Source organism: Lontra canadensis, unplaced genomic scaffold (genome assembly GCF_010015895.1).
Source record: "Lontra canadensis isolate GAN:19392208 unplaced genomic scaffold, GSC_riverotter_1.0 scaffold73, whole genome shotgun sequence".
NCBI lineage: Eukaryota > Metazoa > Chordata > Mammalia > Carnivora > Mustelidae > Lontra > Lontra canadensis.
Window position 1 is genome coordinate 9645040 of NW_022631067.1, and position 27316 is coordinate 9672355.

At 43.7% G+C, this 27316-nt stretch overlaps 1 protein-coding gene across 1 annotated transcript in view; it reads right to left on the bottom strand.

Annotated features, from left to right (window-relative positions):
* Positions 1-102: 102 nt before the first annotated feature.
* ITGBL1 (integrin subunit beta like 1) overlaps positions 103-27316 on the bottom strand; it is a 212384-nt gene continuing 185170 nt past the window's right edge. The window contains exons 8-11 of the mRNA XM_032881088.1: positions 24035-24151; positions 7602-7748; positions 794-907; positions 103-369 (exon numbers count right to left, since the gene is read on the bottom strand). Coding sequence (XP_032736979.1) covers positions 278-369; positions 794-907; positions 7602-7748; positions 24035-24151 — 470 coding nt within the window. The 3' untranslated portion in view covers positions 103-277. The remainder of the gene's footprint in view (positions 370-793; positions 908-7601; positions 7749-24034; positions 24152-27316) is intronic.

Consider the following 27316-nt stretch of genomic DNA (forward strand, 5'->3'; position numbering starts at 1 on the left):
GATGTTGCCAAGTGTTTTCCAGGTGGCACAGTCACCCTTGTTGAGAACCACTGATGTAAATTCTGGAAGAGAATTTCTTTCTGGCATCATCTACATCAGACATTGCTTAACTCATTTTTTAATAGGTACCCAGACTTCATGCAGGCATTCAGAAATAGAAAAACATAACAATCGTCTGTTTGACCTGTCCTAGTGGTGATTATACATGGTTTCCTTCGCATTTACATTGTTCTAATGGCCTAGAAAAGTAAGACTCCAGTCGTCTCCCGTGTACTTGTTAAGGATACTCCGTGCCAAGCCATATTTCGCATGCATTTCCGTTCCACCCGTCCCAGCACTCACAGTTCCCGCAATTACAGATTCCATTCCCTGCAAGAAAATACACGGGGGGGGGGGGTGTCATCATCATGACCGAAATGCACCAGGTGAAAATACGTTATCTCCCCCACCGCTCAGAATCGAAGCCATTCCACTCATCCTCTGCAGCCGCCTTACTAGTAGCTTCTTAAACAGCTATGGGGAATCTGATCTTTCAAACAACTGCTGGCCTCCACTCGGTGCCACCAGCTGGGTAGTGTCCACCAGTAGTGACCACCCTGTTCCATTCCAGCTCAGCCTCATCTCCATCTCTATCTCCCCCGGACCCTGTTTAAGCGCACGCATTTTATAAGCCGTTCTCGGGACTGGATCATTGGGAGAGCAGCAGCGACCACGCGGCGGCGCCCTGTGGCAGGTGCTGTCCGTCTTTCTCCCGAACGGGGGTGCGGAGCGAGCCCAGCGGGTCATACCGCACCTGTGCAAATGAGGCCGTCGTGCTTGTCACAGTCCCTGTCGTCACAGTCACAGAGTTCTCCCGAAATGTACCACTCTTCCGTGGAGCAAATGCACTTTCCACAGTGGCAAGAACCTGAAATCACAAAGGGCGCGACTCGCTGTCACCACACAACTAAAGGCTTCTGTCTAGGACACCCTCAACGCACAGACAACAGGCTTCTCAAAACCCATCTTCCCAAGATACAAGTTTATCGAAGAGCCTGTTGCTCAGAGGGGAGCTTTACTTACTGCAATTCATAAAGGTCAACCAGGAAAGGCTTCGTTATGGATCTAGACAGTTGCAATTAGCCTTGAGCAAATGTTCCATGACCCAGTCTGGCTGAAATGTCAGCAAGAGCAGAATGTGCTGATTCTTATAGATGGCCTTCCAAAAAAGTGTTCAAAAACAGATTTGTTCGCTCTCTCTCTCTCTCTCTCTTTTTTTTTTTCCCCCTGAGTTGAATCATGTTTTAAAAGTGTCTGCTCTTTAAGGGACCTGAACGGTAAGTTCTATTAAATAAGGATGCATTTTATAATTAAAATTACTATTAAATTACTGGGCTTCTACTTTTGAATTTTCCGAAAGGAGGGACACACCTGCATATTGGGTGGCTCGTTAAAGTTCTCCAAATGCGCACACGACCACTCGTGGGCGTCTGACTTACGGGATCTCACCTTGGGGAATCTCTTACCATGATCAAGGACAGCTCTAATCTCCCCTCAAAAGCTGATCGATCTTCTAGGAGGCTCTGCGTCTAACCACCTTCTTCATTACTTCCCCCATTTGCCCTCTTTTTATTTCCTACCAGTAAGAAACTTCCACTTCTGTTATTAAAATATCTTGGTGTCCTGAAAAACAATTTTATGAACGGTGTATTTAAAAGGAGAGAAAACATATGAATTAAATGGTCTCACAAAGAGAAGAAAGTTCTCTTGGTCTACCCGCCCTTACACGATAGGCTCAAAAACCCTCCCACGGCAAAATGACTCCTATAGAGGCAGTAAAGACAACTTTAAAATTCAAAAAGAAACACACACAAAAAGGACTTCCCCTTCCTCCTATGTTCTCAGCTTGGTTTTTCCTTCCCAATGTGATTTCCTTTTACTAAATGAGGGCTATCGCTTAATGTTTCAGGTCAAAAATCACCGTAAGAGAATGTAAGGTAGAAAAAAGTATTTTGATATATTTAACACAATTCCAGACTTGCTAAGTTCAAAATGGAGTGGGGTAGGGGGCGGGGACCAATCATTAATTGGTGTCTCTGTGAAACACAGTGATTGAAGAATGAGTTAGCAAGCTGGGAGATAAAAGTGGTTGGAGAAAGGAATTGATATTTATCACAGATATCATGAAAGGATTCATATAAACGGACCCCACGCCTCTGGCAATTTTTGGTATTTTATACGGAAACTGGCATGTGCATTTAGCTACGAGAATCCCCAGTGGCCAAATTAAATGTGGGACACGCCTTGCCACACTTCTCACGGTGAGAGAGTCGTCAGAATTAGTGAGAGGCTGACAACTGTGTTTACACTGATCAACTCCTTGCTTAACCACAGCACGATTTCATTTAGTCTTGGCTGTTTTCCTGAGGGTCTGGATGGTCTGCACACTCTTGAGCACAAGCTAGACAACTCTCCCTTCCGCGGAGTGACTGGCAGTCTGCACAGGACCCAGGAGCTGAACCTCCTGGTCATCCCTGAGGGATGGTGGCTCCTTCTTGGCCACATCCCGGTAGAGAGCTTTGTTAGTTCAAAAGCATATTTCTCTTAAGGACTTTCTTTCGATTATCTTAGGCCCAGAAATGTTCAACATACAACGACTCACTTAGCAGATGGGTAACGATGTATCCACCACAAAGAAAACCTGGGGGCATTTTATTGACTTTTCATGGCAATTTCCTCAAAAGGCACCATAGCTATGGACTTCTTTCCACGACTAGAGGAAGATTAATTATTTGAAGAATTTGACTGGTTTTAGTTGTTTCTAAAATGGTGCCTCCCTTACATTGCAAAATTAGTTCTGCAAAGCAGCAGAAGCAAATGACTTTATGTGTCCACAATATTCGTCTATCACACCTAGGATATCTTTTTTTATTTTGTCACAATTCACGAAAAGCTCTCACATTTCACATTAAACTGATCCCCTGGCTCTGAAACTATTCTGATCTCTGCTCTAGCTTCTGAAATGCTCGCTTCAGGCCATATCAACGTATTTTCCTAAAACTGATAAGCTCAGCTAAAGTTAATACGATGCACACTGATAGACCATTTGACAAGTACATTCCAGTTCCCAGAGTCTACTAGTTACTGAAATACTTAGAGAAATGCGGATTGATTTTTGTGTGCGCTGTGAAAACGAGCTTTTCTCGGTCAGCATCTTTCCCAGCTGTGTTGCTCCTTTCCTGTTTGTCAATTCTCAGTGTATCCCAGAGGTCGGGGATTCTTCTAGGGCTTGTGAAACGAGTGGCCTCGCATGTACTAACATAGTGGGAGAGTTATGAGGACCTCTTATAGCCTTTGTCGTAGAGCGCTCTGGCTGTTTCCATAGATAACTAGAGGCCAGACTGCCTGTCTCTGCAAAGGGGAAAATTGAGGGAGAGGATTCTGTTGGACACACACAGGCCACATGACTGCCAAGAGGTGACCAACTGTTTTGTTCAGCTGGCTGGGACCCACTCACACCCATGAGACCAGTCCTGCCACCGGGAGAAGCTGGCCCATTTTGGCAAGACCTCTCGGGTAGTAGGCTCAGGACCCCATATCACTAACTCATTTATTTTCTTTCTCAGTATCACGGCCCCCAAGAAGGCTCCCATCTCCCTTCTGTGCTTCTTACTGGCTTCCATTCCTGGGGAACCAGCCGCATTTTCTCATGTGTCTTCAAATGAACTTAAGAAGGGGAAAGAAATGAGATTCTTCTGCTTCTTCAAAGATGAGAAAATGGAAGCAGAGACAGGATAAGGGAATTGCCCAGGGCCACATGAGCCAGAAACCACAGTTATCCCAAGATTTCAGTCTGACTCAGGTTGTTCTATCTTCCTACCTACCCATAATGCCCCTCATAGGAAAAACGTCCATGGAGTTTCAAAAAATGAGTTGTGTGTTCTCACAGCTCTGATGAGACAGCCACATCGGGGGAAGCAACTAGAACACTGGGCTAAAGCTGGTGTTTGAGGGGAAGCTGGTACCCTTTCCCTTTCCTGGGGATGACGAGCTGGGGGTGGAGCAGAGGGGACGACAGGCAGGTGGGCATGAGCACTGTGACTTCCATGGCTGATACGGGACTCGCAAGCATCCTTGGGAGAGTTTAAGGAGACACCAATGACACACAACTAGAGTCACTGTCACACAACAGCAGCTTTAAGAGTATTACAGGTGATGACCCGGATCTAAGTTGAAGTTATGATGGGAAAAAGGTCATTGGGTACTCTTGGATCCATAAAAATAAACCCCAAACAAACAGCCTATGAATTATATCACGTATTCTGCAATGGTGGCTAAACTCAGGGGAGACCTGGCTCTAAGCTCAACCCTCTGGCTCTTCACAGAAACGACTTGAGTCTGAGGGCAAGGCGCCTCCGTTAGCTGTCCCATTACTAAAGTTCGACTTTCTTTTTCGTTCATCAAGCCTGACAAAATGCTGCAACCTGACATCCCAGCAGGCACTTCTCACTATTGTATTAACTACTCCATCTGTTATGAAGGTCACAACAATGTATCTTGTTTTAACTTTTTCTATGGAGTGATTTATTGTCTTGGCTATCAATTTGTAAAGAAATAAAACGCTCTTTCTTCATCGTCTCCTGAGGTGACAACTTTATTCACAGCTCACGGGAAGCGCATGTTCCAGACTTGTCTTGATGGTGGAAATGCTGAGCGGGCGGTCTGGGCTGTCACCGGGCAGCCATGTCACCTCAGGCTTACTGCTCATGCCCGTCCCATGTTTGGAGAAAGAGAAAGCCTCCAACTTCCTCTGTGATCATCAGGGGGAAGGGTTTTCGTTTGTAAATCTGGCAAAGAGTATATGGAATTCTGGCAAGTCCGTGAGATGGAGAATACACGGCCCTGGTCAAGGCCCCTCTACATCGCCACCATGTTAGGAGACCGTTAGTCTACTCCTGGACTACTTTTTCGGTGGTTCTTGGGGTGAGGGTGGAGTGGCACCTTCCATGGGGACAGGAATAATGGCTGCCCCTCATTCTCCTCTGTACCTATAGTTTCATGATCTCGGTTTTAGCCCCTTTCTTCCTGTATAATCCAGCATGGAACTCTCCAGAACAGGAGAGAAAGCTGCAGCCAGCTGCTGCCACAGTAGGAAGGCCCGTCATCACCACGACACCAGCATCAAAAAGTGCAGCCTCCAGGCATCTTTCACATTCTCTTCTGAGTTTAACGACTCTAAAACTCTCTACTCACTGAAGGATAAACCTCTTAGACAAACAGGCTTTCAACCCTTCATTGATCTCTGGATATATTTCCATCACCCAAAGCAAACAATTTGAAAAGGCATTAACTAGAGAGAGATCTCCTTGTTCTGAGGAAATGCCTCTGGGTCCATATTTGGTCAACCTATTCTTTTTGCATTTTCTGCATTTTACGATGCTGAAAAATAGAGACTCTCCTCAGGAAGTCGTGGCTTTAAGAAGAATGTTCATTTCTTCAAAAGAAACAACTCCTCTTCGTATGAAATTCAGCGGAGGAAACGACAGATCGGTGTTTGCTGTGTGGGTGAGCATGGCTTTGTGCTTTCTGCCTATAAATGCAGCTGGACCCGACTTAGCCACGGCCTGCTCGTGGACTGTGTTAAGGATTCCTCAGTGCTTCTCGTAAATGTAAACTCACACACGCATGCCCGTGCGCGCCCAAAGTGACTGATTTTTAAAGTAAACTAATGTTAAGAGCACACTAATGTTTTCATGTGACAGAAAATCCTCATTTTCTATAGAGCTTCTGTGAAAAGTTACTATCCTTATTCCAACAATGATGCCATTACGGAAAACCAACTAAAAAATGTTGGAAAACCAACTAAAAAATAAAATCGAAGCTTTAGGGTTCTGCCTTTGGAGCTGTACTCAGAAAGAAGAAATCTAATTCAGGTAAGGCTAATCATTCTCACCCTTTGGTTATTTGCAGGACGCTGCCTTCTGATCTGATAACGTTTCTTTTTTCCTCCCATCTGCTTCCCCTGGAAGGGTTAATTCCATTCCCACCTCCTTTTCTGCTTCCTTTGTTAATCTCCTCCTCCACAATTCCTTCCCCCTTTCAGGCTCTCCCAACAGAGCTTGAACCTAAAGCAAGTGTTTCCAGGCGTTGAGAGCCCCTGACAGACTGGTGCTAGATTCATCTGGGAGTTGGAGAGAGAACAACCTGAGTAAGAGAACACACAGGGAACAAAGTGGTTGCTTGAAACTCAGCCGATTGCCACCTGCTGGCTACCGTTACGGCCCCCCGGGGAAAACACGGGAAACACAGAGTCTCAAAGCCAGCATTCCTGGAAACCAAGGACCAGCACAGTTGTCAGTTGAAATTAAGCAGGTTTCAATTTTCTGCCTTCCTCTCGGCATCACCTGGGGTCACAGCATTCCACCGGATTTTATCTTCGCAGTTAAGCCAAAAAGCTTCTCCGAGCCTGATGGCGGAGGCCTTTGGCGGTAGGTAAAGGAACAGCCCCTGAAGCCTCCGTCGTCCCTCCCCAGCCATTCATTCACTGGGCTTCACTGGGGCAAACAGTGCAGTTTCACCTCCAGCTGTGCCTTGTCTGAAAAGGAGCGGAGCCGGTGTTGGACAAGGAGACCTCTGTGTTGAAGAAGGACCGTGGACACTCTGTACCATCTAGTCTCGTGAAGGGTGGCTCCCGAACGTTACTGAGAATCTGGTGAACTTCCAGAGCCTTCCTGGTGTTTTCCTAGGCACTAGCAAGGAGGAACGTGACAGACTCCTAGATGAGCCCATATGCACCATGAGAACAGGATTTTCAAGTCCCTCAAGAATTCGCACAGAAACATAAACATCAAGGTGCCTGAAATTTAATCTGTCGGTGTTCTTTCTCAGAAAAAAAGAAAAGAAAAATCTGTTCTGCTTTTTCTGGGCAGGATTGCTATTCTTCTAGAATTTATTTCTGTAGTAAATGTTTGATTGGGATGGTGGCTCCTAGTCAATCAACTTGTGAATTATAAAAACATTGCAGCCTTAATTCTTATTATATATTAGATTACACGTGTTTGGTTGGAAAATGGGTGATTTTTAGGCCAAAGAGAATGACGCCAAAACTTTCTGACCCATAGACTCTTCCTATCCTTTTTTTATGAAACAAAATCTTTAGTTTCCCTTCACCTCCTTCTCTCACCTTCACCGCTCCCCTCCCCCACGCACCCATCTACATCACCCAGATTTGGACAGTTCAGAAACTTGCGATCACTTTTCTGCCGTTCTGGGCTGCGCTGTTCTCACAGATGAATTCAACAATTACCCCTCTGCCTTTTAGGGGGGTGGGGTCCATGCACTGCCCATTGTATTTGCTGTCTTTTCTCTTTCATGCAATTACTAATTACCCGTCACTCAGCCACGGTGATGGCTCAGGACCTTCTCGCAGGAAGGAAGTCCTTCCCACCCATTTCCTTGTCTTAGACTCTCCCCTACCCGTCGCTTCATGTTGGTTAACTTTGAAGTCCGAAGTCTGCTAAAGCAGAGGGCAGCGTGGCTCTCATTCCTGCAAAGGGACGCGCTGCCGCACAAACCCTGTGTCAGAGCAGGGACCAGGTCCAAGCTCCGGCAGAGACACTCACCCTTCCCCGAGCACAATATGCCATCTGCTGATTCACACAAGCTCTTGCTTTGCTCCTCCGTCATGTTGCACTTGCGCGGGTGCTGGCAGAGCGTCCCGAACCAGCCTCTCTCACACACGCAGCGACCGCAGGAGCACGTTCCGTGACCTGCGAAGCAACCGCGGGGCAAGGGAGGGGGTGAGAAGGGGAGATGGGTAAATATCCAGCGGACTCGCAGTTCTTCAGAAAGAAACACCTAAACCATAAGACCCCATTTCCTTTCAAGCAAACATGCCTTCCTTCCTACAGAGTCAATTTGACATGTAATTGTTTAAGAGAACTTCACAATCGAGTTCCAGATTAACGTGCAACATTTGAACATAGCACAGGAGATGGTCTAAGAAAGAAAGGAAGCTTGAAATAAATTAAAATGGAATTGTATCGTCCTTCCTTAATACGAGCCACTTCCTCATTTGCATTTTTATCAGCACGAAGTCTTAGCGCGCTTCCTGGTGGCACACACCCGTGACATCCAGACCAACTTGCAAGGCTAGTCACGTTCCTGTGGCTTGCTGAATTCATTGATTGCCCTCCTATTGTTTACTAATAAAAAACAAAAGGCTAACTTCCATAGGAATGGCATTATGTTACTTTATCTGTGTACCCTTCCCTTAATAAGAACAGATGTAATTAGGTCGATTTGGTGTACAGATGTTAACAACAGCATAAGGCTTAGATGCATATCTTTGACTTTATTTTCCCCCTTTTGCTTTTGTCATTGGTTCCTCCTCCTGGGGAATATCTGTTTTTTGGTCTATGTATCACACCGTATTTAAGAAAGTCACACACCAGCATAAAGTCCTTCTAATTGCTTGCCACCACCATCCCATTACATTGACTCATCTTCTACTTTAATTTCTTTTTTTCAACCAATGCTTCCTTCTTTTACCTGTTTGCACATTACCTTACAACCAGATCTCTTCAAGCAGAACAACCAAAAAACTATTTGTTGGGTAAAATTTTAGTGACGATGAGCAGAGCAGTTTGCTGGGCACCAGGGGACACGAAATCCAGCATCACAGACATGATAGGTAGCTTTAAACGATGCATAATTTAAAGGTATACAGTTGGCATTCATGGGCACTTTCTTCTTGAGAAGTTTCTCCTAGAATGGTCTTCATAACCTGGGATCCTCCTCCTTCCAACACTTCTCCTGTGTCTAATTTTCTACCTTTTTTTTTCCTGACCCAATTAATGCGAGTGTTCCCTGATTGTCTATTCTTAGTCTTCTTTTATCTCTCCGTAATCTCTCTTTTGAAAACTTCATAAATCACAGGCTTTCAGGTAACGGCAATGATCACAGGACTGTATCACCAGCCTCTAAATTTCTCCTAATGTCCACTCCCGTGACTGCACACTTTGTATCCTACTAGCATCTAAACCAGCTCTTCTGGACCCGCATCTACGGCTGTCCTTCCCACAGCTGCTCTTCCGAGGGTCCATTTCTTTTAATGGTGCAACTAGCCTTCCAGCCATCCAGCTCAAACTATCTGAATCACACTTGAATCTCTTATATCCCTCTTCTAAAGAGTTACCAGAATCTATTGAAACTACCTCCAAAATGTCCACCTGTGTCACCATCACCAACTTTTGAGAGACCTTCTAGCAGGTCTTTCTCCAACAGTTGTGCTCCCCATTTCCCATAGCATGACTTCACTCACATAGAGCCTTGATCGCCAGCCTTGTAAGGCTCCCCAGTACTTATGGGATGAAGATCACCTACATAGCCTTGCTTACATTTTGGGCTGCTGAAATACACCCCTGCCCTACTTTTCCAATCTCACTCTCTCTCTTCTCTTCTCTCCTTTCAGATACTTCTTGACTTAAACCGATCTATTCCTTGTTCTGCGTACATTTCCCCAGCTCGCTGACATAGAAATCCATGCTCCCCACCTTACATAGCCTGGTCATAATAGTTTCCAAAGATCGGGGAAAGTGACTAAACTGCAGTGAAGATTTTTCTAATAATCCCAAGTGAAGTGCATCCTCTCCTCTGAATGTCTATACTACCTTATTTTTCACCTCTCTTGGGAACTTTTTCTTGCACTTTGTGGTATCTAGTTATGTATCAAAGCGACCCATTACTTGACGGTGAATTCCCTGAGAGTAGGAATCAGAGTGCCCAGCACACCGCCTTAGACACAGTGGATCCTCAAAAAAAAAAAAAGCTTGTAGATTGAATTGTTTTTTTAAGATTTTATTTATTTATTTGACAGAGAGAGAGCGTGAGAGCACAAGCAGGAGGACCAGCAGGCAGAGGAAGAGGGAGCAGCAGGCTCCCAGACGACAGGGAGCCCGATGTGGGGTTTGATCCCAGGACCCCGGGATCATGACCTGAGCCAAAGGCAGCCGCTTAACCAACTGAGCCACTGAGGTGCCCCTGAAATCTTTTTTTTTTTTTTGACAAAACCTCCTTTTCATTTTTCACCCACAAATCCCAGCTGAGAACCATAAGCCGAATCAAGGGCATGTTTATAGGTCCTCCGGTTAATTCATTGTCACTGAAGGGCAACAGACAGTTCCTGGATGGCTCTGTTTTATTTTTGTGTTCGGTAGGGTGGAAGTAAGTTAGAGAATCAGTGACCCCTAAGAGCTACCTACACAAAAAATAGTTATTATATTAACTACATCTTTACTTTCCCAATAAAACAAAAGTCCACTTAAAGTGAGGTCTATTTAAGATGTTAAAAAAAAAAAACTGTCCATCTTTGGAGGCTGATAATCTGGGATACAAAAAATAAGAATGAGCTTCTGTGCACCAGTGGCATCCAGCTCAGGACTTTCCAAATGGGTCTTACTGACCCTGGGCTGGTGAGAATTTCCATCAATTTGACATAATTGGAATCATTTAATCTCTATTGCAGTGAAAGCCATTCTCCCTTTAACTTAAGATATCATTGAGAATAACTAAATGGCTCCTCAAGCAAGTAATTTAATATAAAATTTATATTCAAGGACATAGGAGATTGTTTTACATTTATTAGCTCATTCATCACATCCTTCCACAAAATTAGATTGGCATCTAGCCCAGACAATGGTCAAAATGCATTGGTATTTAAATGTTTTTCTTTACCATTGGCATGGCTCTTCTTTACTTCAAATTATTTAAAAATCTTTTGATACAATCTTTTCAAAATAAATTTTAATGACGTAGGCATCCATTCGAGAAACTACTGTGCACCAGGCATCGTACTAGCTCTACTGTCATGCTTCTTATAGTCCACGAAGGTGCAAAACAAGGACACAAATACACTTGAGCTGTGGGAGAACTAAAGAGGGCGCTAGTATATTCGACAATGAGAACAATGTTAACTGGAGTAGTCAGAGAAGAAGAGCTCTGTGACATTCAAGGGATAAGAAGCCAAGATAGCCAATGTTCTAGGAAAGCTAATGAAAAGTTCCTGGAATAAGAAAGAGCTTGGCATCTTATAGGCAGTGAAAAAAGGTCACTGTGTTCAAAGAAAATTGAGTAAGAAAAAATGGAATAAATAACAAAGCCAGAGAAATACTCAGGAATGAGAACATAGGAAATTGTCTATTCTTGGTAAGGAGTTTCAATTTTATTCTAGGAAGAATGGGAAATCGTAGAGGGTGTTATGCAACCGAGTGATATGATATGATTTACAATTCGCAATTCAGCTTAACAGCTGGGTGGGAGAGATTAAGATATGTTGGGAGGCAATGAGTATGGGGAAAGTGAGAAAGTTGCAGTTGTCCAAGTGGAAGGTGACAGAGGTGGAGGCCCAAATGAAGAGAGTCGACAGAGGGGGTGGCGCCTATAGGGCTTGGCATTGGATTGGACGTAATGAGTGAGAAAGGACTAGTTTCCTAGCTAGGAAAATATAAATAATGATCTATTGGTTAGATATGGAAGCTGCAGAAGGGCACGGTTGAGAGGAGAAAATCAGCTCTGCTTTGAAGCTCATGTGTCTGAGATGCTCTTAAGACTATCAAGTAGAGGGCACCACGGTGGCTCAGTCATTAAGCATCTGTGTTTGGCTCAGGTCATGATCCCAGGATCCTGGGATCAAGCTCCACATGGGGCTCTCTGCTCAGTGGGAAGCCTTCTTCTCCTGCTCCCACTCCCCCTGCTTGTGTTCCCTCTCTCGCTGTGTCTTGCTCTCAAATAAATAAATATATATATATTTTTTTAAGACAACCAAGTAGATAGGTCATCTAAGCAGGTGACACAAGTCTGGTGCTCGCAGGTTAGAGCTAGATTATATATGCTGGAATTTCCAAAAATTGATAGTATTTGGAATATTTGGGAGTGAATGAGCCCACCTAGGGAGAAATAAATCTTGGGGAACTCCAGTATTTAGGGCTCAGGTAGAAGAGAAGAAGATGGACAGGTAAGAACATGTAGTAAAGAATGAAACAATTTTATAAAATGAAAAGGGAGGCTATTCCATAAAGGTGGTCTACTGAGTAGAATGTTCCTGAAAATTGGTTAAAAAGCAAAAACAAACAAACAACAAAAAACAAAAAACAAAAACAACAACAACAAAAAACATAAGAGCATAAGAGTAGTTTCAATTAGGGACACCTGGGTGGCTCAGTCCCTTAAGCATCTGCATTCGGATCAGCTCATGACCCCAGCGTCCTGGGATTGAGTTCTGCATTGGGCTCCTTGCTCAGTGGGGAGCCTGCTTCTCCCTCTGCCTGCCACTCCCCCTACTTGTGCTCTCTGGCAAATAAATAAATAAAATCTTAAAAAAAAAAAAAAAAGAGTAGTTTCACTCAGCTTTTGCCAGACCAACTCTGTCACTTAGGTCTATGAATGAAACACCCAGGGGTGGCAGACTTATTGCAGCCCAATGCATGTGTACCATTCAGTAAGAACAACGTGTCTGCTGGGAGGCAGAAACCATAGCGATAAGTTATCTTCGTATAATAAGTGTAAACAGATCATTCGGAGTGAACCCGAGAAAGAGCCAGCCTAATGAGCCATCTGAAGTACACTAAATCGGCCTTCACTTCACTTCCAAGTCTTCTCACCGGTGAGTAATTTTCCATTTGATTTTCACTTCCAGAGCCACTCACCTCTCCCAGATACTTAGCTCCGCGCATCTGGTATCCCCGTCCTCACTCTTTCTTCCTATTTGCTTCCCTTCCCCCACACCAAAATATTCACCAAGGAAGCTCCAGACCTGTGTTGCCCAATGTATTAGTTACTAGTCACACATGATTATTTGAATGTATTAAAATTAAGTAAAATTTTAAGTGCAGTGTCTCAGGTGCCCCAGTCAAATATCAAGTGCCTGAAAGCTCTGTGGAGTCAGTGGCTCCTGAGTAAAATGAAGCAGATACATTCCCGTTATCTTTGAAAATTCTGTTGGACAGGGCTGCTTTAGACAAAGACCATTTCCAATGAAATTCACCGGTTCTGAGACACATTTCTTTAAAACACTGCAATGATGTTTCTCAATTAGGAAACTGACCTATGAATGGATCTAATTGTCTCAGACACTACGTATTGCCTGCCCAATATTCTTTTTCCCTTGTTAATATTGGGGTGGGCCCTCATTTTTTTTTCAGGGAGGTGAAAATATGCCCATCTGAAAATGTTTGAATACCCAGGCTCCTTTGGATCTAAGACACAGCTCTAACAAATGAGATACAAGAGAAAATCTTTTGGGTGAGGTTTCCAGGAAAGCTACTATCGTCCAAAGAAAATGAGACACACTCGGCCAGCATGTGTCCTTTGCTGTTTGCCCTTTGCCCTTTTTTCTCCCCTTTTTCTTCCCTAGAAGATAGATATACTGGAGGCTTTCTAGGAGCATGACAGTAAAAGTCATGCTGGAAGGTCGGAAGTGAAGACAGAGGTGTACGGGACATTGATGGCTCTCGGGTAGACCCCTCACCATCCATCCCTGGAGTGACAACCTGCAGATATATTTCTGTGATTTACCTGCAGTTCTGACTAGTACACTTAGGAACTCAGAAAAGAGGACTGTGATGTCATTTGGAGACAATCCCCCTGCTTCCCAAGCTAAGAGAGGCTTGGCTTGAGTCCGTGGTTGGAGACCTTTGTCAAGGTCAGCAATCCAGCAACACCTGGGGGTCACTATCCTCAGGCTGCATGTGCTCCTTCAATTTGCAGCTATGAACTAAAGAACTCCCAGAAGAAATGTGAGCGGATTGTGTAATTAAGAGGTGGCTCTTCATTATCCTTTCTTGTTTCTTCAATTGGACCCATGGGCAGCAGCTATTCCAGGAACACAGAGGAAAGAAGAACAGCAATAAGCAGGCCATTTCTTTTTCCTGTCCTGGGTAAATGGAGGGCAGGAGGGAGGTCTCTGGTTAAGTTTCTATTAGCCTAAAACAATTAAACACACACGAGCCAACATGTGGATATATTTTCTTCATGAAATTAAATTAAAATTGTATACATGCTTAAAATTGTATACCACTAAAATGTGAGTGATTCTTAGGATTATCCCTCTGGATAGAGCATGTTTTTTTCAGTAGTGACTTATTTCATTAAAAAAATCCACGCACTTACAGATCACATACAGTTTTCATTGGTAATAAAGATGTCTTGAGAAGGTCCGCATGTGGTCTATGATCATTGCACGTGATTCACCAATAACTTAAAGTAAGAAGGGTCTTACTTCATACGGATTTTCTGTTTGCCAGTCATTTCATGACTCATTTTCAGGATGTAATTTTGGTGTAATCAAACCCGAACTGCCTAGAATTATGTAATTACTTACATCCACCTTGAGGTACAATTACCAAGTTACCCCCACCCACCAGAAATGGTAAATCATCTTCAGCGTTACTCTTAGGAGGAGATAAGTAGGGCTAGTTATTGTTTCTCATGTGCCTGCTCATTTGGTAGGCTTATGGATGCGTTTGCTTTCACTCAGTCCTTGTTTGCTGAAATACTCAGGCAAGCCCTGCACGACTCTCTGGCCATACGCTGGCTCATCTCTCCAGGTGAAAGACCATGCAAACTATGGTTCTGCGTCTGGTGGTGAATAGGGAAAATGACCTACGTGAGTGACTCTCAGTCTTGTTCGCCTCCAAAGCCATGCCAGGTGGAGGATATGAGTTTCACTCACTCATACTAGTAAGATTGGTAACCCCCGGCTGCCACATGAGGGGGGGCACTAAATGCTTTCTACAAAGAGCTCCCACTCCTCCTAGACACAGAACTGATGATTCATATGACGCCAACTTTCTTCTTACCACCCCACAGCTAATGCTTTAAGATATCCAAGACAGATGCATTGTTTTGTCCTCTTCCCAAGATGGACATTTCAATCTTTTGGTTCCTGTTACAAGCAGAAGACGTGCATGGATGCCTACTTGGCTGGCAGTCACAGGCACGTTTCATTCCTTATGTTTCCTTCTCACCATAAAGAAAACTGGTGGGAGTGGCACCTGAGTGGCTCAGTGGGTTAAGCCTCTGCCTTCAGCTCAGGTCATGATCTCAGGGTCCTGGGATCAAGCCCCGCATCGGGCTCTCTTCTTGGCAGGGAGCCTGCTTCCCCCTCTCTCTCTGCCTGCTGCTCTGCTTACTTGTGATCTCTCTCTCTGTCAAGTAAATAAATAAAATCTTTAAAAAAAAAAAAAAAGAAAACTGGTGGGTGTTATATCCTTTCCACACACATGGGTATATCAAGGCAGAGACCAAAGAACCTGTGTAAGTTACTACAGCTAGTTGGAAATGGAGCCAGGATCCAAACCCTGGTCTGTCCGAATAGGAGCTTCCCATTCATCTTGCTGTATGGCTTTGTTCACTCAGCTTATAAAAAAAATGACTTCTACTCACTTAAATCTTTTCTGAAGGAATACAGCAGAGTGCACCCACACCCACACACACCATAGAATGTGAACTTCCTCTAGAAAAAATATCAAAATACCCACAGAAGATTCATAAGCCATGATTTTTTTAAAAAGTTCTAGCCCTCAAAAAATATAGGAAAGAATGCAACAAAATATCACCAGACATTATTTTTGAATGATAGATTTATGAGGAATTTTTATTTTGTCCTTTGTATTTTCCATTAATTTTTAGTTGTTTAATGTCAAAAAAATTAAAAATGTAAAATATTTTATAATGCCCAAACATCTAAAGATGAGCAAAATAAAATAGGTGAAATGAAATAATGTACATTATAAATGATAAAAGAATAGTGTAAAAAAAAGTCCCAAGGATGGATTCAAGAGCAGCTGAGAAAGAGCTCTGATGTAAGAAAATGAAACAAATGCATTCCTTCAACATAGCAAATATTTTTTCATCTCTGTGCCTTTGCTTAGCCCTCCCAGACCCAAAATGATCTGCACACCCAAGCTCCCCACAGCTAAATATTAGCTGTTCAAGATTCAGGTCAAATGCTCATTCCCACCTGAAGAATTCTCTGATTCCAAACTAGGATCTCTCTCTCTTTTTTTCCTCTGTCCCTTTCTCCCCTTATTGGTGGCCTTGTTAATTTTCAATTTATTCAAAGAAAAAAAAAACTTCTTGAGATCAATCCTTAACCTAAGTTTGAGGATACAATAATGGGAGAAGGGGAGGCTCTTACCGCACCCACGAGAAGGGTATAGATCTGAGGAAGAGAGACATAGAAGAACACAGTGAAATGGGGAGATATTATGATGAAGGTATTGCAGTATGGAGGATGTATAAAAGAATTTCAGAAAGGCTGACTAAAGGAAGTAATTTGGAGGACAAATAGAAGGATGGAAAAATGGTGAGGTATTCAAGGAGAAGTGAAGGTAAGGAATACGATGCCAGGTAAAAGGGACAAAATCATAGCACATCTAAATTTCTCCATCTCCATGGCCTTCTATGAAGAAATCATTTTTAAAAAATATGGAGACAATTGGCACCACAAAGCATTGTCTCCTCCATCCAAATACTCAAATCAGAAACTTACTTGGGACTCATCCTTGATTCTACCCCGTCCTTCGCTCATTCCTTCATCATGGATTTCTGGAAATGCTGCTCATACTCCTGGGGCAGTGAGGACTCCGCTAAGCCTTTTGGCTGACATTTGGCCCTAGTCTCCCTGGAGGGAAAAGAGGCTGGAACCATATCCTGGCAGGAGGACGGCACCAGGCTTTTCTCCCCATGCAAGTCCTTGCAGCCGTTTATGAGGATGACAGCTCAGTACAGTGGTATGGGAATTACCTTCTCTTCTGATAACAGAGCCCAGATGCCCGGAGATGGGATCCATATGGCACAGATGTTGAGGCTTCCCTAACCTATAGGAAGACTTATGCCCTAAAGGAGCCCAAATCTCTCCTAATGATTCCCTAAGCAGAGTTCCCGGAAACCCCACCAGGGCATGGCATCTCCATCACACATTTATAGTTCAGCCATACTCCCTCCCAATCTAGTTGAAATTTATCAACCACAGATCACTATTACCAGGAGCAATGTTGTCCGGTAACATTGGCGTATACTGTCTTCATCTGTTCCCAGGGAACCAGAGCTAGGAGATTAACAGAGGGTCAGAGTCTCTTACAGTAAGGTAAGGGTTTTGTTAGTCTGTTGTCCGTATCGTTGGTAATCCCATCACCAGCACATCCAAGTTTTCCATCTGTCCTGTCCTCTACCTAGCTGAACAACCTTCACCTCTTACCAGGACTGCTCTCCTAACATCCACATTCACCCACCAACCTCACCAGCACACTCCTCCAATGCCTACTTCACCCCACAGCCAGAGGTGCATTTTCAACATAGGGATCATATTACTGCCTTGTGTAAACCCCTTCTGTGGCTTCCAATCATCCTCTGAGTAAATCCTCAAATCACCAACATGGTTTTTAAAACATGTCACACCCTTCTCCTGTTTGCTTTCCAATCTCCAACCGTCCAGGGTTTCTGGTTCTCAAATGTTCTTACAATATGTCACTCTGGCTTTCCCACAGATGCCTTGTACACACTGTTCTCTGTGACTGCTGTGTCACACCCACTGCTGCACACAGCAGAGCTCTAACCATCCTGTTACCACCAAGTATGGTGGACATCATGTTCAGCTGATTAATATGTGCAAAGTGCATACTATGCACCATATACTGTTACCCAGATATGGAGAATTAGAGTCTGGGTTAAATCCCCTGATTACTTATGTTCCCACTGAACAAGTGGCTCTGCTTTCAGCACATCTGGCTCAATGTCATTCCTTTGTCAACATCTGCCCTTCCACCATGACTGTAAGCTCCGGCAGATTCCCTGCCGAACCAGTGCCAGCAAAGAGTAGAGGCTCAATAAACAGTTGCTAATCAATGAAGAAATAAATGATAACTTCAGATTCAACCAAACAGAAGCTGGAAGAATTTCCCAATGAAAATATTTAATTCGAATTTGAAAAAAAAAAAAGAGTCTGGAACTAAGGAGAACGGAGCTAAGAAACCATCTTGAGAGACGGACCTGAAGATGAATGTGGGAGAGGCTGGGACGGCACAAGGACAGCAAACAGCAGAAAGACATCCAGAAGCCATTTCAAGGGAAATACAAAGGTTTACGGGTGGGCTTAGGAAGAGGAACAAGGAAAAGAAATGAAGTGGTTAGAAGAGAAGTGGGAGAAGAAACGGGTGGGACTGGCGTTTCTGAGGCCCGGAGGGGAGACCTTTTCCTGGGGGTTTCAGAGTAATAACAACGCCTGTGTTTTATTCTGGTCATTTGGAATGAGTACTGAAAATCACCCAGGATTTGGGCAAGGAGGGTTTATCAGGAACCTCAGGGTGAGTCAGTTATGTGGAATGGCTGGAAGGTAGAGCAGCTTCCACAGGTTTAACGTTGAACCAGAAGGAACACTGTAAGAACACAGGTCAGAGAGAATGGCATCAAGGAGATGAAAAATACTGAGGGCCCCAGCAGGGCTTTACATGGAATAAATATGCAATGAGTATTTGCTGATTTAATTATTATTATGTGCTATGATAAGGTGTTACTAAGTAAGAAGAGGGGTTTTTCTTATAATAGATAATTTTAGATACACAGAAATACAGAAACGTTGGCAATGCATACCATGGCTTGGGGAAACCCCCCTGGCTGGTGTGTTTTCTTCACTGTGCTCTCCCATGCTTGGGGAAAATCTTCGAGAAGATCCCCCAGAGAAGGTGCACTGCTGAGTAAGAACCATCGAAAACGCTTCTGAGACGCACAGCGGCCACTTGGTTTCAGTAGCTCACTGTCAAGTGTGAGGAGAAAGCCTGCTTTATGCAAAGAGTGAACAGGAGGGCGCCTGGGTAGCTCAGTGGGTTAAAGCCTCTGCCTTCGGCTCAGGTCATGATCTCAGGGTCCTGGGATCGAACCTCACATCGGGCTCTCTGCTCAGTGGGGAGCCTGCTTCCCCCTCTCTCTGCCTGCCTCTCTGCCTACTTGTGAGCTCTCTCTCTCTCTCTGTGTCAAATAAATAAATAAAGTCTTAAAAAAAAAAAGTAAACAGGGGAAAACCTCATTCCATCTAAACCTGAACACCAGAAAGTCACAGCTTTGAATAAACTGTTGTTACAGAAGGAATTAATAAGCAAACATGGAACCCTGTTACACATCGCATAGAGTTTACAGTAGTCCACAGCACAAAATTCTGCCTTTGTCATGTCTGTAAGTCTCTTTGTATGTATACATACCAGTGATAATATCTACATGTGTAGATATGTGTGTGTCACACATATGTACGTCGTATGTGCACGATACTTATATGCTGGGTACTTCAGATGCATTAACTCATCTACTCTTACAACACCCTATTAGAGAGGTATATTATGACTATCATTTTATAGGTGAGAAATGGAGGTTATGGAAACTATCTCAAATACTATTAGTAAGTGGCCGAGCCAGGGTTGGGGGGGGCTCCCATCTGTAGTCCTAACTACTGTACTGTATTGTCATTTGTATTTCTAAGCATTAAAGCACATTTACATAAAGGTTCATGGAGGAACTTGTGATCTCATCATTTGGCTTAGTATGCTGTATACCTTAACCTTAAAGTTACTATAGATTCAAACATGTTAATTAATGGCATGTCTCTTACATTTTCTTTCCAGAGAACAGCTGAGATATAGATGAAATTCAAGGTTATAAGATCCAAGGCTTGAGTAATTCCTCCCTTGAAGTAGTGCTCGGAAAAGACACAAATTAAAATCACAGGACCTTTATTAGCTGGCCCAAAGAAATCACACTCTGAGCCCAAGTGCAAAACTATGGTGGGAGGGAATGTTCCCAGTGAGAACATGAATTACATCTGATTCTCATTATTTGCTAATCCTGTATTTGAGAATTTGCTTACTCACTAAAATGTATTTGTATTCCCTGAAATCAATACTCATTTAAGTTTTCCAGGTCCTTGGGGCGTGCAGGCTGAACGGGTCACGTTCCCGGCTCAGGTCAAGGAAGATCCCCCCGGTCTCTTGATTCAGCTCTCACACTGGAATCAAGTGTCCTTTCTGCGGTATGATTAGTCCTTGCTTGTGCTTTTGTGCTTTTTGCTGATGATTTTGGTGTTTGAGATGGCCCCTAAGTAGAGTGCCAAAGTGCCACCTCGCGTACCTAAGAGCAAAAAGGCCGTCTTGTCCCTTACAGAGAAATCACCTGCTATGTGATCTCCATTCCGGTGTGGGTTACAGGGCCGCTGGCCGTGAGTTCCACGTTAACATGACACAAGGTGACTCTAGACAGAAACATACATAATACGAGGGCATGTATTGATCTGTTAATGAAAATCCTCTGATTAGAGGCAGGAACATGGCCCCGTATTTCTCTTAGGAATAATGATTCGCTAATTTGGTGTTCACAGCAACTTTTAAACCATAATCGCCATGAGGAAGAAGAAAAGAGAGTGTCTTGTCGAAGAATCGTATCAGAGTGCATGTGTGGACTCCAAGTTCTATGCAGCTTTCCGAGCTGTATGTTACCGAGGATAAACATGCGTAAGCCACTGACAGGGGCACATCTCTCCCTCTCCCTCCTGGAACAATCCTTCCCCAAGCAATAGGAATGACCATCAGGAATAAAGATTCACAAATAAATGACAAGAAAAGCAAAAAAAATACTGACTAGAATCTGTAATGATGCGTGCCTCGGCCCTAGTGAGGAACAGGGGGCAGAATGTAATGGTCTGCCCTATTGCCTGGGCTGGTCGGCTCAGGGAGCTTGGATGAAGCAGAAAGGGGTTAAAGAAACAAACCATGGTTACCTATAGACAATCTTAAAATACCAGTACCATCCTAATCCCAAATCTCTCAAGGACATTATTCAACTATTAAAATGGAATTATGCAGACCATAAGTTTTTTTTTAAGAAAAAGTTCCAAGACTTTCCCCCTTTACATATTTGAAAAGTATTCAGAGATCTTTGGTCAATAAAACTTTTTAATAAAATTTAGACTAGGAAAGTAAATGCATAGGTGTTTATTTAGAGCCGGTTGCTAAGATTTAAGAAAAAGAACTGAGGGAATGCATCCGATTCCAGTGATCAGAGATGCTGTGCAAATCCAGCTGTTATCTGTCTGCTGCCGGCAGGGCTGGGCCTCCAAGGAGCACACAGGAGCAGGAGCAACATTCTCCCCAAACTTGAAAATGCCTTTGTCCTCTGATGAAGTTCCATGATACCATCTCTATTCAGTAAGATCAACCCCCTAAGAATTAATTTCTCACTGTATGAGTAAAGATCCCCCAAATTATAAGCAAGACCACAGCATAGACCTGTCTGCCTGTCTACAGCTCTCGTGTCATCTACTGTGTTACATCCTGTCTAAGGAAAGGTTGGACTGGACGGCTGGTAAAATCTAGACCGTATTAAAGAGTAAGACTGTGCTGATGTGTCTGCTGCACCATCCAGAGAAGATACTCGGATCAGCAGGCATGAGAGTTGTAATCCTTTGGCAGATGACATTGTGCCGACCAATACTGTCCTTACTGTTTCGGGGACTTCCGCCTAGTGCCACCTGAAGTTCTCTACCCCAAGGTCTTGCCCAGCCAGAGAACCTGCTCTGAGATCACGTGAGTATCTTTGAGGCATGCTGGGTATGGCAGGGGAGCTAATGCCTCCTAGAAGCCGTCCTCAGCCAATGATTGATGGATAAATAAGAATTGTGTGCTGTCCCCGGGCTCCCAGAGTTTCATCTCCTGTCCTTGGATCCAGGTCCAGTTGCCCATAGCGGTAACAGGGTTGATAACACAAACGTAACCGAGGCCTCCATGGTCCCACTCTCCTACCAACATCTCCTTCACCTTCCCAATAAATTACGTCCATTCAAATCCTTATCTCAGAATCTTGCTTCCCACAGAGTTTCTTTCTACAAAGCATTCTCGTTTCTGGTACATTTGTATTTTTCACTGTATATCAAATAACTGGTTTTCTGCTTTATACATTGGTCTTTTATTAGCTTCACTAGTGGATATCAGTTCCCCCTAGGGCAATAATTCTGAGTACATGGACAAAATACAGAGTGTAGACAAGCAGAGTCAAGAATTAGTCTTAAAAAAAAAAAAAAGATTACTTTGTGAGATAGTCTCTCGCTTACCTAGTAAATGTTTGATCTCTTCTAGCACGGAGCTATACAGATATATTGTCATGGTTGAGTTCCTCCCCCAAGTTGGAGAAAGAGAGAGATTCACTGGGGGGAGAGTTAATCTAATTTAATGGGTTTGCAGATGTAACAGGTTTCTAGAATACTAGCCCTTTCAACCAGTTACCAAGGCAGATGGGCAAGGAGACCCATGGGAGGTAGACACTCCCTGTGAGGACCATGGTGATGCTTATAAGAGCAAAGACAGGTCTGTGGTTTGTTCTACATGCCAGGTGGGTTTTGAGTATCATTGTAAGAATTAAATGAGTTGGTAAACATAATCATAAAGAGAGAGATAGAGAGAGAGAGACTATTATCTACTCAGATATTTCCGCTAAATACCACTGAAGAAAAGAATCCAAGCCAAAAAGAATTTTGACAAAAAGTCAAAACAGTTTGATGTCGCCCTGGGGAAAACCGTGGTACCGAGAAAGATCTGTGAACGGAAGGACAGCTCAAATCCTCGGTCTGCAGTTTTTAGTTTGGAGACATAAACGCCTCCAACATCATTCCCTGTTCATCTGTGACCTGAAGAAAGCAGGAGCAGTCTCTCAGGCTGTGGGAGACAGGCAGCCGGCACAAGACCTATTTTCTAAAAAGGGGAGGGGGGAGTCTTTATCTTAGGCTTCCAGAGAAAGGAAAGAAAAAAGTATGTTTGCTCAAATGGCCAGTGTTTTATAGTTGAAATGAGAGAGCACAGAGAGACATGCATGGGTGTGAGACAGATGGTGTCCCCGCCTTCCTAAGTTGGAGGTGCATTTTGATTTTTTCCCAATAACAGCCCCCAATTACATTATGATCATTATCTGAAGAGAGACCGAGTATTTTACTAAGTAAGCTTGGGCACCCAGGTCACCGGACAGCACCGGAGAGCCGCACAGAGCTGCGGTCTGCACACATCACCGCAGCCAAAGGAAGACTCAAAAGACTGACACAGGACAGTGATGGCTGCCAACCCCCTTGACTGGACGGAGCTCGGTACACACTGTCACATTCAGCCTCGGGACTCTGTGCTGCCTGACCACTTTCTGTCTCAATCTCTCCCTGCAGTTTTTTGGTTTTTTGTTTGTTTGTTTATTTATTTATTTATTTATTTATTTATTTTTATGGTCCTTCAGCTCCTGTCGGGTCTCTGAGCCATCATGGAAATGGAGTTTTGTGTGTGTGTGATTTTGTAAGTAAACTTTGAGTGTAATCATACTGCCTTTTTTTTATTTTCACTTTGGTAGGTAATACCTCCTTCCCCCACCAGTTTTTATTAACAGTATAATAAACATGTTCAGCTGGTCAGCTGTAGCAAAACCTGTCACCATCTTCACAGGACCTACAGTAATTTCAGTGACCTTCTGTGGCCGGCATACAGTATATTTTCCCAGAGCCCGGAATCAAGCATCCAAGAAGATACAGATCATGCAAACCTCATTATATAATGCTTTTAGGTCTAATTGTATATTGCTTTAAGTTTACCTTCTTTTTAACAGAGTTTCCTTTTTATTTTTTGTTTTTTAATTTTACTTATTTATTTATTTGAGAGAGGGAGAGGGAGAGAGAGTGTATGAGCGGGGGGAAGGGCAGAGAGAGAGAGAGAGAGAGAATCCCAAGCAGAGTCCCCAGGTGCAAAGCCCAGCAAGGACTCATCTCAGGACCCTGAGATCATGAGCTGAAACCAAGAGTCAGAGGCCCAACTGAGCCACCCAGGTGCCCCGGAGTTGGAAGAAAGGAAGGAAGGAAGAAGGAAAGAAGGGAAGGAAGGGAAGGAGGGAGAGAGAGAGGGAGAGAGAGGAAGGCAGGCAGGCAGGCAGAAAGGCAGGCCACCCTGGCCGCAGATGGGCAGCAGGAGGCAGAGAGCATGAGGGGGCTCACCCCCACAGATGACGCCGTCCAGGCCTTCACAGCGGCGGTCGTCACACTCGCACGTTTTCCCGTACACCCTGCGGTCCCCCGGAGGGTAGCAGGTGCACTTGCCGCACTCGCATTTACCTGCAAAACAGGGAGAGCACAGGGCTTAGAAGCGTCCCAGAATCAGCCCTGCTTTCCAGGCACACACGCACACGGTGAAGCCCGTTCAACAGTCCGGCGAGTAACTTTTCTTCCCTGCCTCTGGTAAGCGGACGCCCAAGAACAAGAGCCACGGAGGCCCGGCGGGGGGTTGGGGGGTGGGGGGGGGGCGAAGTGATACTCGTTTCATTCATTATTGAAGACTAATACAGTTAGGAATCCCTCTGGGTATTTCCTATTTAACTTCACTTGATGATACCACATGGTATATATTTAAACATATTTTAGTATAATGTCATTTGAAAAAATGTTCTTATATATTTTTATTTTGGGTCTACTGGCCACATAAGGAAAAAAAAAATGCTCACAGGTACATTTCAAGGCAATGTTTTATGGCTATTTATGGACGCCAGTTTTATAATTTATAGAACTCATTTTATCATGGAATGCTTACCAAAGTGCATGACCTAAATACCCTTATTGCTCTTGACTCGAAATTTTAAAGTATAAGCCTTTTTTGGAACAAGTTGGGTTCACAGTTTGGGAATTCCTTAACTATGGTCATTATGGCTGTCAGCATTACTTCTTGGGCTGTAACTATGTGTCAAACACTATAATTCTTCCCATTCCATCATCTTGTTTTCACGATTCCACTCACTGACGAGCACTATCACTACCATTTTACTAAACAGGAAACAGACACACACGGAGGCCAAGTTCCTCTCCATGGCGAACCAGCTCATAAGGAATAGATTCAAAATTTATATCCATCCTCATTAACCTTAAAGCTTGTGCACTTAACCATAAGGCCAGCCTGCATCTTAATATACCCAACGCAGCACCACGAGGCTATGAGAAAGAAAATTCCTTCTGCCTGCAGAGCTGGCGCTGGCTTGGCAGACATTCATCTGGGTGACTACCCTGAGACATCTGTTACTCTCTGTCATTAGCCCAACCGTCGTAATGACACACCCACTGAAATGATCATAAGACGCTTTGGGGCTGACCCTGCAATGTTGTTAGTCATTCTGTGCTGCATTTGTATCTTGTTAAAGAAATTCCAAGTTGGTAGATGATGGAAGAAAGGAAAATTAGTATTTAGAATCATATAATTTCAGAGCTGTAATTAAGATAATCTAATGCAGTGATTCATAATCTTTTCTGGCAGAAGTGGTGGGGTCACGGTCCCTTTGAGAATCTGGTGAGAGACACCGCAATGGACAGTGTGGTTTTGGCTGCTCCTCGGCCAGCCTCTCTCCGCCCTTGGAGACAGGCCCAAGTTCAGTGGGAGGCAGAGTCCCTCTCTTTCCCCGTTGACACTCCCTCTTCCTATGTCCTGGTGGACAGAAGAGGGACACAGCAGACACTGTTGGCCAGGGCTTTGCTTCTCGAGGGTGAAAGCAAAGACATAGGGTCTGTAGCAGGAGCACCCCAGCAACAGCACAGCAGTGAGTGTCCAGGAGCAGAGGAGCTCGGCACGAAGTAATGGCGGCAGGATGAGTTGTTGGCAGGGCCTGGCTTCCCTGGCGCGCTACCTGAACTGGGTGTCCACACTTGCACTCTGCGCCTGAACCCTTCGCATAAAATCCTCCTCCGTCCCCGGGGATGAAGGTGGTCTCTGTTTCCACAGACAAGAACTCTAGCTGGTAGACCTCAGATCTCTCCTTGGAAAAATATAGCAGCACACGTTTATACTTTTGTAAAATGTCAGGAGGATCCATGGCTCCCCACAGTTATTTAACAGATGAGGAAACACAGCCAAGCTGAGGCTGAATGATCTAAGGCCGGAGAAGTAGACATCAGCGGGGCTGGTGATGGGACCCATTCTTCTGAGCCCCAGGGACCTTCTCGTGCCCACAAACTTACTCGTCCTCATCATGGGGTGTGTGTGTGTGTGTGTGAATGACAACAGAAACCCAGACTGTGGAGACACAGAGACTAACCATACAACCATCAGCAGTACGACCATGTGTGGCTAACGAGTCCTTCATGGGAAACATCAACCACGTTGTTCCTGAGAGGGCATGCAGTCCTAGTTATCAAGTCAAGATAGATTTTTAAGTTTGAGGGTGTATGTGTTCTTGGTGACAATTTTATTAACATTTGAAGGCATTCAAGAAGTTTTTTGGATATAAGTATTACTGGTTTCTGCACCTTTTTGGAAAGGATGATCTAATTACTGGCACATGGGGGCACCTGGGTGGTGTAATCGGTTAAGACTTTAGGTTTCAGCTTAGGTCATGATCTCAGGGTTGTGAGATCAAGTCTGATGTCGGGCTCCGAGCTGATTGTGGAGCTTGCTTGGGATTCCCTCTCCTTCTCCTTCTGCCCCTGCCCACTGCTTACCCTCAAGCTCTCTCTCAAAAAAAATAAATACACAAGCAAACAAAAAAGTAAACAGTGGCATATGTGTTCAAATATCTATATTTCATTGTTTTCATTATGCATAGTTTGTCTTATATTTCTTCTATAAAGTTAGATTGCAAAGTGTTCATGTTGGATCTTAGGTCCATTTTTTCCCCTAATAGATTTTAATTCATTTATTTTTCAAATATCAGAATATAATTAACCACTTTGAAATTCTGGGTGTTTATTTATTTATTTATTTATTTATTTATTGATCATGTATCTGTCAGAGTTTTAAAAAGCTACATTAAGCCAACTATTAGCTGAGTTACTTTACAGATACAGCTCTGATACAGTTTATAGGTTGTAGTTGCTTCATATGCAAAGACAAAAAATCATAAGTCAAGACAGGCTAATGTATTACAGATAGAAAGCTAAAGAAGAGTAAATTGTTCATGCCATCCACATTTTAAATTGCATTATTCTGCTGTCTTAGGTGACCACTTTGGTCTAGTCACTACCAAGACATATACTTGCCAGGTAAATTTCTACTCATCTTTCAAGATCCAAAGTCTATTTCACCAAATCCATGATTCTTGCATCCTCCTACTCACACGCCTTCACAAATACAGCAGAGTCAACTGCCTTCTCATGTGTCCTCAGGATGTTTGAATCAGTATTTATTGAACAGATGCACTAAACAATAATCACATGTAAATGGTTTAATAATAACATTCCCATGACACATAAGATGTTTCTTCCAGAATACATATGCCTTCCCAATTACCAGAAAGCCTTCAT